The sequence below is a fragment of the Aspergillus fijiensis genome (assembly GCF_003184825.1).
Source record: "Aspergillus fijiensis CBS 313.89 unplaced genomic scaffold BO72scaffold_31, whole genome shotgun sequence".
In the NCBI taxonomy this organism is placed as follows: Eukaryota; Fungi; Ascomycota; class Eurotiomycetes; order Eurotiales; family Aspergillaceae; genus Aspergillus; species Aspergillus fijiensis.
The window spans coordinates 104,723-117,399 of record NW_024469007.1 but is presented as its reverse complement, the minus strand read 5'-3'; the positions used below and the strand labels follow the sequence as shown (position 1 = coordinate 117,399).

General features: G+C 51.2%; 4 protein-coding genes across 4 annotated transcripts; 2 read left to right on the top strand and 2 right to left on the bottom strand.

Annotated features, from left to right (window-relative positions):
• Positions 1-1,331: 1,331 nt before the first annotated feature.
• BO72DRAFT_380593 (DUF3602 domain-containing protein) lies at positions 1,332-1,802 on the bottom strand (the record flags this gene model as incomplete). The annotated part of the gene is made up of 1 exon (XM_040941394.1): positions 1,332-1,802. The coding sequence occupies one exon, from the start codon at positions 1,800-1,802 to the stop codon at positions 1,332-1,334; it is 471 nt and encodes a 156-aa protein (XP_040800123.1).
• Positions 1,803-4,354: 2,552 nt separating this feature from the next.
• BO72DRAFT_147778 (uncharacterized protein) lies at positions 4,355-5,165 on the top strand. Its single transcript, XM_040939206.1, has one exon. It carries the CDS (start codon positions 4,464-4,466, stop codon positions 4,992-4,994), a length of 531 nt encoding a protein of 176 aa, XP_040800122.1. The 5' UTR covers positions 4,355-4,463; the 3' UTR covers positions 4,995-5,165.
• Positions 5,166-6,097: 932 nt separating this feature from the next.
• BO72DRAFT_147739 (putative U1 snRNP complex component Yhc1) lies at positions 6,098-7,819 on the top strand. Its single transcript, XM_040939204.1, has 5 exons — positions 6,098-6,302; positions 6,352-6,610; positions 6,678-6,806; positions 6,883-6,963; positions 7,176-7,819. Exons 2-5 carry the CDS (start codon positions 6,391-6,393, stop codon positions 7,736-7,738), a joined length of 993 nt encoding a protein of 330 aa, XP_040800121.1. The 5' UTR covers positions 6,098-6,302; positions 6,352-6,390; the 3' UTR covers positions 7,739-7,819.
• Positions 7,820-8,547: 728 nt separating this feature from the next.
• Positions 8,548-11,393, bottom strand: BO72DRAFT_147746 (transient receptor potential ion channel family protein). Its single transcript, XM_040939205.1, has 2 exons — positions 10,765-11,393; positions 8,548-10,697 (listed from the first exon to the last, which is right to left on the bottom strand). The coding sequence occupies exons 1-2, from the start codon at positions 11,135-11,137 to the stop codon at positions 8,842-8,844; spliced, it is 2,229 nt and encodes a 742-aa protein (XP_040800120.1). The 5' UTR covers positions 11,138-11,393; the 3' UTR covers positions 8,548-8,841.
• Positions 11,394-12,677: the final 1,284 nt, after the last annotated feature.

Below are 12,677 nucleotides of genomic sequence, written 5' to 3'. Positions count from 1 at the left end.
TATCCGCTCCCCCGTGAAGACGATCTCGATACCACAAAGACGACCACTACCACCACCACCCAGCTCATCAAGAGCGGAAATCATGCCCACAATTACGACGTCCCCAGCCCCGCCAAAAACCCACGCCCAAATTGTATGTATGTTATGACACCAATCCATCCAATATGTCACAGTATGAGCACAGCACACCACAGCACAGACTCTAGACCACCTTCTAGAATAGAATCTAGACCCGACAACCCCCCCCCCAAAACGCACTCGAACCTCGGGCACCTACTGGAAGGGCGAAAAGAAAAGACAGAGCGAAAGAAAGAGAAAGGCTTTCTTTCATGTCCTCATGAGTAACTTACTGTAGGTAAAGGTTAAGTAAGGTTTGGAGCCATTCCGAGGTGCTGACGTCTCCGCCTCCCGGATTTCCCGTCCTTCGTACGTACTTCGTACTCGAGTTGGTGAACAGCTCGCGAGGTCTCCACTTCTGCGTAAGGGTTGGGTTTGTTTGCGAGTACGAATCTCTTCGTTTGTCCCCCGCACTCTGTGTTTTGTATGCAGGCATCGGTTTTGCTGGGGCTGCACTACTCTGGGGGGGCTGTGGTTATGCTTACAATAAGGGAAAGGAATGATTCTACAATGGAAGAGGGGGAAAAGTTTTTGCTTGTCTGTTCTTGTTTCCATTCCACACGCTCTGGGGAAAGTAGCTATCTAAAGGGGTTGTACAGGAGATAGTTTTCGTTTCATTCGTTCGTTCATATGTGAAGAATGAATGGTTGCATGGTCAGGTACATGAGCTTTAGCTTCGATTATGCTGCGCTGCGGTGGATGAGGATCCAGAATTGCTGTGTTGAAGTTTGAATGGCAGACAAGACAAAAGAAAAAAAAATAGAAAAAAAAGTAGAAAAAAGTAGATGCCATGCGATGTTGATCCAGTACTGAATCAGCTTGCGAACATAGCGATTGGGGTATCATGTTGAAGAGATGTGAATGCCATTCGAAGGTTGAAAGTTTGAAATGTTGAGGTGAGAGTTCCCACAAACTCAAGGAGTGTGAACGGTAGCACCCCTTGTTGGTTGAAGGTTCAAAAGAAATTAGATAGATGCGTAGTTGTGTTGAGAACAAATGCATGTAGAGGTCGAATCCCCCAGGCCGAACGTAAGGCGGTAAAATCAAGAACTTTTTTTGTGGTGGTGGGAGTCGTAAAGTCGTGAGTCATGATCCAGAAGGACAAGTTCGCAGGCGCTTTGGTGAACAAGCAAAGGCTGAAAATGAATAAGTGGAAAGTCGCAAAGGACGGCTTTGCTGGTGGTTGGTTTGGTTGTCGTCCCGGGCTGGCTGGCTTAGGCCATGCCCCGGAGCTTGCCCCAGCCCTTATTCAGACCTCGGAGAGCACGCTCGCGCGCGGAGCCAGAGCTACTGCTGGTGCCGTTGCTGCTGGCGGAGAACTTTCGCGACAGGCTGCTGGACGAGTCGTCGCTGAAGACCATGTTGCCGGCACCGCCGCGGCCGACGTGGTAGACGGGCGCAGCGCGGCGGAGCTCACGCTCCAACTCCTCGTCGAAGCTGAAGATGGCGCGCTCGCTGCCACTGTGGACATTCCCGGCGCCGCCCCGGCCAGACTTGAAGGTGCTGGGCACACGCGAGTCGAGGCGCGTCATGGAAGCCGGCCCGGAGGCCGTCTGCGAAGGAGTGGTCTTGGTCCCCTTGAGGTTGATGACATTGCCGGCGCCTCCACGAGCCGTATGCAGAGCGGGACGACTGGTGTGAGGAACCGATGGATGCGGTTCAATGACTCGATATGATCCCGGCATGGTGGATTGTGTTGAGGTGTTGTATGTGGGTTGTGGTGGTGTGCGGGTATGAAGAGGTATGTATGCAATTGCGCTAATCGGCGATGACTCAATGCAGCGATGATGCAATGCGATGAGAGACAAGACGTGCAATTGGGACTCGAACTCGGTTTATATGCGAATTGGTATCGAGTCGAGGAGAGTGTGGGGTAGTAGGAGTGAATGGGTGAGGTGAGTATAAATATCCCACAGAGGCTGAACAGTGAAGTATGAAGTGAACGAAGACACACAGCAGGAACTGTGGTTAAAGTATATGATTCAAAGAAGAAAAAGAGAAAGAAAAAAAATTCTTTTTTTTTCTTCTAATTTTTCTTTTTCCCTGATTGAAATCCACACCTTCTTTCAAGGATGTCGTGATGCTGGTACTGGACTAATTATCCACTATAGCCTCGACCCAGAGGTTGTGGCGGGGACGGAGTTATATAGTATGGGAGCAGCCCCCTTTGTGACGGCAGGACGACTCATGATTGCACCACGGGACAAGCCGAGTGAATTCAGTTGGAGAATTTCTGGGAATAATAATAATAATAATGGGAAGTTGAATTTCCCATTCCAGGCACCGCAAAAGAAAGAGCCAGCAAGAGCCAGCCAAAGCCAGCCAAAGCCAGCCCAGCCAGGGTCACACGCGGTGGGAAGTGGAGCGCCAGCAAATTTTCTGCTGGAGAAAAACGAGTGAAAAAAGAGGTTGCCGGCTGAACCGCGCGCATAACGTCGGATGCCGAGGCGGCGCCTGTAAAAGCAGCAGCATTGAGGAACGTGTGCGCACTACGCAGAAGGGGCAGGACTGGTCGGAAAGGGATCCACCACAGCCAAAAACATACCAAAACATCCCAAAACATCCAGTGCTGCTTTTACTCCTTGGGAATTGTCGCGATCATCTGACAAACCCGTTCCCACTCCCCGCGGGACTAAAACGTAACAGAAACTACCCGCTGCACCAATCAGCCGCAGACGCAACGCCCAGTGCAGTTTCCTGGGGGTAATGGAAATGGGCTGGTCAGTCACGCGTCATCGTCAAGTTCATTTTTTTTTTCAATGTGCTGCTCGGTTCTTTCCATTCTTTGCAGTTGTACTCGAGAAGTTGGTGAAGAGTCTATTGAAGTGTAAGCAGGGATGGACTAATTGTAAGTAAGGTAACAATTGCAACTATTTCAGTCTTACAGTTGGTTGGTTTTACAGTCTATCACATTGGCAATTTGGCACTCACTCTCTTGGTCTTCCTCGTGGCTCAGGGAGTGGTTACTCCCTACTCCGGACTACTCATACCTACTAAATTGAATACTGAGTAGTTCTGGAATTGAGAGCATATTTTTATTCTGATTTTTCTCAAATTGATTACTATTAGTAAATAGTGTGGTGGGCAGATGCAGACAAGCCACGCTAACCCTCATGGCTGGGCGCTGGGCTGCTGCTTTTCCCCGCAAAAAGCCATCGGAGGAACTGTACACTTGCATCATCGCTGTACATTCAGAATACTTTCCATACTTCCCATACTTCCCCCCCCTCTCGGTCACCTCAACAACGAGCCGAACAAGGGCGGAATGACCGCCAACCTGAGTACCCCTCGAGTACTGCGATTACGAGAGAAATAGCGCGAATGATGCCAGTTTTCAGGTAGTCATCCCACTGCAGGATGATGCTGATCAGGCACAACTAGCGGAATGGACGAGAAGAAGCTAATCCTGCCGTCGCTCGCAGCTGGAGCAGCTTGCACCATTGTGTGTTCCACGTCCCAGTGTCCGTGTGTCAATGGAAAGGGGGAGAATCAAGGCATCACCGGATGTGGTGGTGGTTGAAGACTCGGTTTGTTGTTGATGTTCGAGACCATCGACGTTTAGTCACGTTAGCCCCGATTGATCGTGCGAAGATCATCCACCCGCTGCCCCTCTTGCTCGCTCACCGCCCTTAATGAAACTGTGTGATTCAGTCCACTCTCTGCCCATCATGCTCATAGCCTCATTTCTATTGGCATTGGTGAGCCACAGGAAGAGCCTTGCTGGCCAAGGCTAAGTATTGAGGCCATCGTTGTCGTCGTTGTCGTCGTTGTCGTCTTCGTCTGCCTCATCAGGTGAACAGCTGGAAATCCCACCCAAACCGACTGGAGTCATCAGTCAACCCTGAGTAAGGATGGGCCGCTAGCCCCAAGAGGGACAGCTTCCCCAGAATTAGCAGAAATTTTTCCTGAAACGAGGTGACCGGCCCTAATGGAGAGGGGCCAAACGAAGGATGACGAGGGGGCCCCCCCCCCCCCCCCCTTTCTCCTCGAATGCCAGAAATGCCTCACTGTGCCAGTGTTCCCAGTGTGCAAATTCACACAGTGCACTGGCCACTGATGCTATTTTCCTCTCCTCCCAGGGGTATGAAATTTTCACCCTTTCCCCACACGACAGGGCTGCTGCTTAGTCACTTTCCTGGGCCAGAATGGCGGTTATTGCGAGTGACACTTGGCGCTGAGAGACATCTCCAACTCTCCAACCGTCTAAGGGGGAGGGGGGAGGGGGAAGGGGGAAGTGGGCGCATAACCCCTCGGATTGTCGGATTGTCGGTAGTAGTGCATGGATGTGTAAATTGCATCAAGGCATCAAGACATCAAGACATTTCCAGCGAGATTCTGGTTCCTGAATGGCCATGACAACCGAGCCGGTCCAGCCGGCAAATCACCGGCTCCGTATGCATTGCTGGCCTGAGGCGGTAAGGCGGCAAGGCGGCCACGGGAACGGTTCCAACTTCCAAGGAGGTTCGACTTGCTTCTTCCCCGGATTTTCCTGCCGGCATGGCTTGTTTCATCAGTCAGCATTTCTTCCTTTCTTGCCTGTCTCTTCTGAGGAAATAATCTTTCCTTCCCCTCTTTTCCCCGCTGCGAAGCATGACGTCCCCAACCAAACTTCACCTTCCTCTGGCCTTCCGGATCTTTACTCCGTAGCGAGGTCATTCTCCAGCCCTCGGCTGATGCTGGATCACATTTTCTCCAGGTGCTGGAAACGCCGACTACGCCGATTTGTGGAGTCAATGCCAGCACCTGATCATTACAATTCCCGGACTCCCCGCGGACAAGGTCATGAACCACAATTGCCGTCCCTTGAATCTGGGGTCAGAGTGCTACGTGTTGAGATCCAATTTTGGTCCTCAAGTACGCGAGAGGCAAGAACATGATGACTCACGGGACCAACCCTTCTGCCAGTGGCCAATTTGTCAAGCCCTTCCCCCAGCTGAGGTGCAACAATCATCCAAGGAACAACCTCCGGGGCCCCGGACTATCTCCTCTGTTGCCCTGATGATCATGAACAATCCTAGCCAATTGAGACTCCATTCACCGTTTTTCGAGGGATTTTGCATGGTTGGATATCCCTTTTCGTTTATTTGGTCTTCTGGCAATGCAAGGTGCCTAACAGTCGAGTCTCGGTTGGGCCTCGATCTCAATAGAGGATCTCGTTGTAAGAGCAAGAAATCGAGGGTCATTTGAGCTTTCTTCCTTGGTCAAAGTGACTATAGTGGCTCGCTTCTCTGAGACCCCGAGAATTACGACCTTGTTGTAGACATAGATAGTGGCACCAACTGTGAGTCAACTCTACCAATTACTGATGTCTATATTGGCAGCCTGCGAGACTGATATCTGGTCGGCAAGTCAATTCATCATCTATGCGGTGTATAAAAAACCCGCTAGATGGGCTTCACATACTCGAGTGGGATCCAGCTGGTCTGGACCCCGTTTTTCTACAGGGAAAGCCAACGCGCAGCGGGTATGAACATATATACCACGACGGCCCAGCCTGAGACTACTGGTCGTGATGGGGGCAGTTGCTACTCACCGTAGACAATGAAGAATCATTTGAAGAGTTGAAGGATAGTCGTAGTATAGCATAATTGGCACAAGACTACCTGCCTCAACAAACACATCTGAGCACAAGGAGATCTCTGGGACCATGCAGGACTACAGTTTCCAGCTAAGGTATTGCAATATTATACCGTCCCACGGACAGTCCACATTGCAGCATTGGATCTTTGACATAGCCGTGAAGGGACTAATGTTCCGCCAGCTCAGTATAATCATAGTATTGACTGATGATAAGTCCACACATATGCATGCACACAATGTGCCGACTTGCTGCAGCTGCTTGTCGGCAGGATCCAGGTACTGTACTATAGATAGGGGGAGCCTGAGGCTCGACACCTGGGCTGGGTATTCTGCCCCGTGATACCGCCTTGATATCGCTTCGAACTCCGCCGCCAGTTATTCGTCTCCGACTCAGTCAAAATTTCCGAGTATTCAAGAATTCCACGCGCCAAACTCATACCTCAACGATTTGAACACCCGGCTCTCATCTTTTGCTCATACAAACGCGCTTCGCACACCTTGAACGAACCGTCCCGCCCAAGCGCAACGCGCCATCGAGCGCTGCCGAGCGAAGCTTAATCCGCCTCCCAAGAGCAATCGCTCTCTCAAGATCAAGATGCCCAAATATAAGTATTCGACCACTTGCTCATCAGGAAACTACTGACAACTCCTTACTCTTCTGTAGGTTATCCTCTCTTATGCGATTATCGGACTATGCGATTCCAGTGGTTTGGTGCCTGCGACATCAAGAACTCCGCGCACATCGCGAAATCCCATCCCGGTGCCTTTCAACCACGCCACAACAGAACTGACCGACACTTTCATGCAACAGGTGACTACTGCGATGTCTACCTTACGCACGACTCGATGAGTGTGCGCAAGGCGCACAACTCTGGACGCAACCATCTGAGAAACGTGGTGGAGTACTACCAACGTACGACGTCCTTCGTCCGATGTCAGACCTGCAATGAGTCCGCAACCGTTATCTAACACGCTCACAGAGATCGGACAAGAAAAGGCCCAATCCGTCATTGACTCCATCACATCATCATACGCCGCCGAAGGCCAGGCTGTACCCAACCCTGCGATGGTGCCCCCGGGCGCCTACCCCCCTCCCTTTGGATTTCCCGGTATGTTTCGCGACGTGTACACCAACGCTCCGAACGAGACCGAAAGATTGATCGACGACTGATTGAATGCTTCCAGGCCGCCCAGGTCAACTTCCTCCTCCTCCCTTCGGGATGCCCGCACCTGGTGCAGCTCCCGGAGCCCCAGGCATGCCTCCGCGTACGTGCCTCCCAGTTGCATACATCCTTTTCCCCTTCCCGCACGCAGCACTCTTCCCTCCTCAATCCCAAATTCTAAATTCTGTATATATATAATAACAAGCTAACGAGACTCGCAGCCCCTGGAGCAAGAGGCCTTCCCTTCCCATCCCCGTTCCCCGGCGTCGGCGGCCCCGGTGCCCCCGGCGGTCTTCCTGCCCTCCCCAACATGCCCCCCGGCGCCCAGGGATTCCCTCCCATCCCACCCCCCGGCGGGTTCCCAGCTGGGTTTCCCACGCCTCCTCCCGGCGCAGCTGGGTTCCCCGGCCTGCCTCCCCCGGGCCAGCTTCCGCCAGCCGGGTACAGTCCCAGCCCGACTCCCGGGATCAATGGCCCGCCCGGCTCCGATGCATATGCCCATGCTGCTCCGCCTCCTGGCATGGGTTCTTCGTCTCTGCCCGGCCCGCCTCCGGGATTGGGTGATAGACGATGAAGAACCTGTCCTGATTGCTTTGCATTTGATTCCACATCTTTCCCCCACCCCAAAACAACTCATGTACTCTTTGTTTCCCCCCACATGTTCGAGATTACCTTTTATACCTCCTCCCTCCACCTTGAAACGCTTGGTCTGTTGCTTAAGACGGGTGGTCATGTTTCTGTTCCTCATCATCATTCTAAATCCCGGCGTGGTCTCTGAATATCATTTTCGTGAGTTTGGGTTTATCTTTCTTATCTGGTGTTATCATGTTTTATGTTCTTCTTATCGAAATAAAGGAGGAGTGGAAACAGTTGATTAGGAGAATGGAAAAAACAAAGATGATTAGAAGAAGAATGCTAGTTGCTAGCTCGCAGACAAAAAAGCACGCGCGCCTTGTGGTTAGAACGCGTCTCTGCCGTTGAATGCTGGGGCATCTAGAATACCATGTCGCCCACATCTACATTCTTCGGCCCTCCCCCATATGGGGCACGGCATGGAAGTAGGTATCATCGCCTACGTCATTGCAGCAGCGATCATCCTACAGATACTTCCTCCTTTTTTCCTGTTTCTCTCTCAGTTATTCTCCGTTCCCCCAAGACGCCCGAACAAGATAGACATATCACGGGATCGGAGTTCACTACGAAACTCAGGAAAAAGACGACTAGAAGAAGCTCTTCGGACACGGGACGAACATAAAAAGAAAAAGCCTTCATTCTTCTTCAATTCCTCCCCAACCTCCCTTCTCTTTTCTCTATTATTCATACATCAAGGAAAGATACAAGGGAGAAGAAAAATATATAGGACGAAGAGGGAAAAAAAAGGAATAAATATATAAGATAAAAACAGAAACCCCCCATAGAACAAAGAGTATAACCGATATATATCCAGGATCCTTTGTTGGTTCAAAACGCCAGCGGTAGTAAAACGTGAGAGTAGTAGCAGTAGGAGTAGGTAATAGGGAAAGATGGGTTGATTGTAAGGAAGGAAGTAGTGAGCTCCTCCCCCGCCGGCCTGTGGTTCCCCCTTTTGGAAAAAGAAAGGGGGCGTCGGATGTCGGATAAGAGGTAAGCGGATAGATGGTAGGTAGGTGTAGGTAGTCTAGGAGATGGATGGGTCAGGTTGATTGGGGAGAGAGGAAAAAGGGGCGGGAGGGGGCTCTCTGGTATATCACAGCATATGACAAGAGATGTAGGCAAAAAACATGATAACAGAGAAGATGGATGAAGGTAAAAGTCAGAGAAGCAAGAAAAACCCAACGCACCTGGTGCGGGAAGAATTGTATAGGTAGTAGAAAGCTAGAATGGCTCGTGAATAGAGTAGAATAGGAGTCAATCCATGCCTTCTCCCCGCACGCGCACACACACAAGGCCATAACTTCATCACAAGCAAGGCTAGAAAGCAATTCAGGTGAATTATTCAACTTCAGTGATCATATCCCGCCCCTCTTTGCCATGGACTCGGGTTGTTTTGTTGTCGGTATGCGTGTGGGTTTTGCATGGGAGAGGAGGTGTAGCCACGCGGAACAGGCGATGGTGATCGTCCGAAATTGGCGTCGTGCGAACCGTTGCGGTTGTCGCTGGGAAATAGCGGCAACGAAGGGTCCACAGGGGAGGCCGGCGAGCGCGCAGCGTGGTTCGGCGAGGGCTCAGGAGCCTCGAGGTTCTGACGGCTGACACTGGCCCCGTTACCGCTGGAGAAAGACGCGTTATCATCTTCGAACGGGCTAGACTTATAGGGCGAGTTCTTCATGTCGCCACGTGCCGTCGCACCCAAAGCGTCCAGTTCGGTCGTCAGCTGGCTGCCCGACTTGATGAATGAACCCCGGTCATCCCTCATCGGCTGATAGCGTGTGTCCGGGTTCTTGGATACAATGGCGTAGATAGAAGCGACCAACACCATAATCAAGAGCACAAGGGCGAAGATGGCGTTGATCACGAAGAACACGACTCCCATGACACCAGTAACAATGCCGGGTTGATTGAAGACATTCGAGAAGAAGAGGAGGAAGATGACGTTAAGGAAGTTGATAGCAGCGATGGCGATGTTGTAGATGTTGGTTTTCTTGTCCATCCACGGACGCAGCACACTGACGGCGATAAGCATGCAGGCTTCGATAATAACCAAGGCAATAGTCTGGACGACAGGAGCCGGCTGACTCAAGCCGATGAACATGCCCTTGACGAAGATATAACCGAGGAAAGGAAGAATGAAGTAGTATGCAGTTGCGCGATACTGCACATACAAGAAACCCCACTTGTTCAGGCAGGTCGGGTCAGAGAAGAGAATATAGGCCGGATTTTTGTGCATCACAGTTGATCGGTTTGCTAGCCGAAGCACCTTGAGAGATGCCCAACCCAGAGCGGCGACCACCGACAGGAACATGACGATGGCCAGAACCACCTCCGCTGCCGAGTCCCGCTGGGTGAGCTCCCATAGACACAAAACAGCCATTTGGGGAAAGCCGATCAGCGTCAGCCGGAAGAGAATGCCACGGGCTACCACTTTCCAGCCGTTCCGGAAGTCCTGGAACTTGTTGCTCTTCATCCTGCCCTGCTTGGCCAATAGTTCACAGCCAAGCTTGAAAAGGCCGACCATGATCATAACCAGAGCAACGAAGACAACAAAGAAAATGAGACCAGTCATGAAGATGTTCGTCGATTCGATTTTGGCCTTGAAGCCAACACGCTCGATACCTCGTACAATGACGGTAGAGTCGGTCGCTGTCTTGCTGTTCCCTGAAGCGCGCTTGTGCATATAATTCAGATAGCCGCTAGCTCGTCTGAAAATGCCTTGTTCTTCAAGCTCGAGGTCACGCTTTCTACGTCTGTAGGTTGCGACCGAAGTTGTCGACAGACTCGATAGTAGCGTCGCAGCGGTACCTCCGGTGGCTCTCTGATACCAAGTACAAATATCCTCCAGAAAGCCGACATGGATGATACCCATACTCCACTGGAAGTTTTGGGTCCAAGCTTCAACAATCGGGGGCATATGTACCGATGTCATGCCAATCATGGCCTGAGACTGCATGAAGCTGAACAGGGAAAGGGCATTGGCTGCGACATGGGCTGCAGTGTTTGAGTGCCCCAATCCCGATGTGATGGCAGAGGCGGCGAGACCTAATCCGGAGATGACGGCAGTTGCCCAGCCGACACCCTTTTGATAAACCGTCTGGCCGTTTGAAAGCTCTGCCTCCATGCAGGTGATGCTGGAGTTCGTTGACGTGGAATTGATGTAGATACGCACACTAGCGTCGAGATCGGGAACAGTATAGGCGATGCCTAGGAAAGAACGGTTAGCAGGCCTAGGCGCTGCAAGGCATCGCCATTGCCATGGGGCGCTACTCACCTGGGATATCTTTGATCACCGACTCGGGGATGTCCAGGGTAGCTTTGGCAACATCAATGGCACCGGTATTCATAGGACAAAGGCCTGCGATGCCCATTTCACATGGGTCCAGGGTCTCTGACAAAACACTGATGCCGTAGGCTGTGAGCTGCAATTCCGCAGTGACGTAGCCGGAAATTGCTGAAACTCCATCGAAACTGAAGGCGAGTGAGCGATTGCCGGGAGTGAATACGACGCTGAAGTAGGTGACAGTAAAGTTGTTGCTCGCTTGGCATAAGTTCAGGGCGCTAGATTCGATCAATTTAATGGCATTCACCTGCAGGGCGTTGAGCAAGGCGAGGAAAAGCCCGAAGAGGATGGAGGATAATCGCATATTGACCGAGCCGTGTCCGATGACAACAATATCATTAACTGCCACGGAGGGGATCTGTCAAATATTTTATGTAGTAATGCGGAGAAGACGTAGTAATCGAGGCGGTCAAATCGAAGGGTGGTACTCCAGAGCACCAACTTGGCGCAAGCCGAAAGCGGAAGTCGTGGGAAGTCGAATGTCGTCCTGCGAGAGGGTTTTAATGAATCAGGTTCCAGGGAAGAGGTGCTTCCAATGGTCGAGGGCTGAGATGGATCGGTAGTCTAGGAACGTATCGTTGCGAATTACGGTTCACAACGTCATTGATGGTTCAAGGCGGTGGTTGGTAGAAGAAACAGGGTAAATGATCGGCTAAGTAATTCTATTTAGTCAAAGGAGTGACGAGAACGCAGTAGTTCGAGTATATAAGCGAGTGTCAGACTGGAAGTCGAGTAGTTTTTCAAAGCGAGTGTGTGGCTTAAAGAAAAATTGGAGAAATTCAAATAATGAGTGAGCGTGGACGGCGACACACACAGTATGGCCCTGGAGGAGTTGTCGGGAGGAGGGGTGGTGGTGGTGGTGGTAGAAGTGGTGGTGGAAGAAAGGGACAGGAGACCGGGTCGAATTCGGGTGCCTGAGTCTCCTCCCTTAAAGTGGGTGCGCTGCTTAAGAAACAACGTTCACACCCTCCTTCAGTCAAGTGAAGGGCAAGCCGAGCAAAACGAAAGAGAGAGAGAGAGAGAGAGAGGAAGAAAGAGAGAGACGAAGGGAAAGAAGGTAAGTACAAAATACAAGGGAAGCGAAAGACGAGAATGAAGAGACCTCTCTTTCGACGATAGTCTCTCTCACTATCAAGTTTCACACACTCTCTGCTTCTGCTTCGTCGTCGTTCAGTGTTTTCTTCAGGGGAGAAGAGAACGAAAGAGCGAGCGAGACCCGAAGCTGGTCGTAGGAGAGACGGTCGGGAATGCTTGTGAAACCACCTGAGACCCTCTTGCCGGCTGACTCAGCACGGAGGGCAGTTGGTCGGGGGCCAATCAACAGCGCGGGTGGCCTTGTCACGGATAGGTGGGGCTCAGCTCAATCGGGCTAAGCGCCCTGAGTTTACCTACCTAGTATTACTGGAGACTGTATTCTGATTACCGCTCCTCATTCACTAAATAATCTCGACAGTATACTGAGAATAGTACTTTATTCAATTTCTTCTGGGCCTACATAAATTCAGTCCCAACCCTGGATCTTTGGGGGCAATATATATAAAGAAAGGAATAAGAAAATCAAGGGAAGAGGAAGATGACAGAAATTGGCTGGGTCTTCTTGTTCCGTGGGGGCCCTGTCCCTCTTCCAGGTATGCACTAATGCTGATGCTGATGCTGATGCTGATGCTGCTCCTGCTTCTGCTTCTACTACTGCTGCAATGCTGATCAAGAAGGGCCAAAATGTCAATCAAAACAGGAATGAGAAATTTGCCGCTGGTGCTGACAGAAAGCTAAGCATACCTCTCTGGTGACCTCTACAGTGTGATCATTTGTACGGAGTGCTCATACAAGGTACCATGCAATGC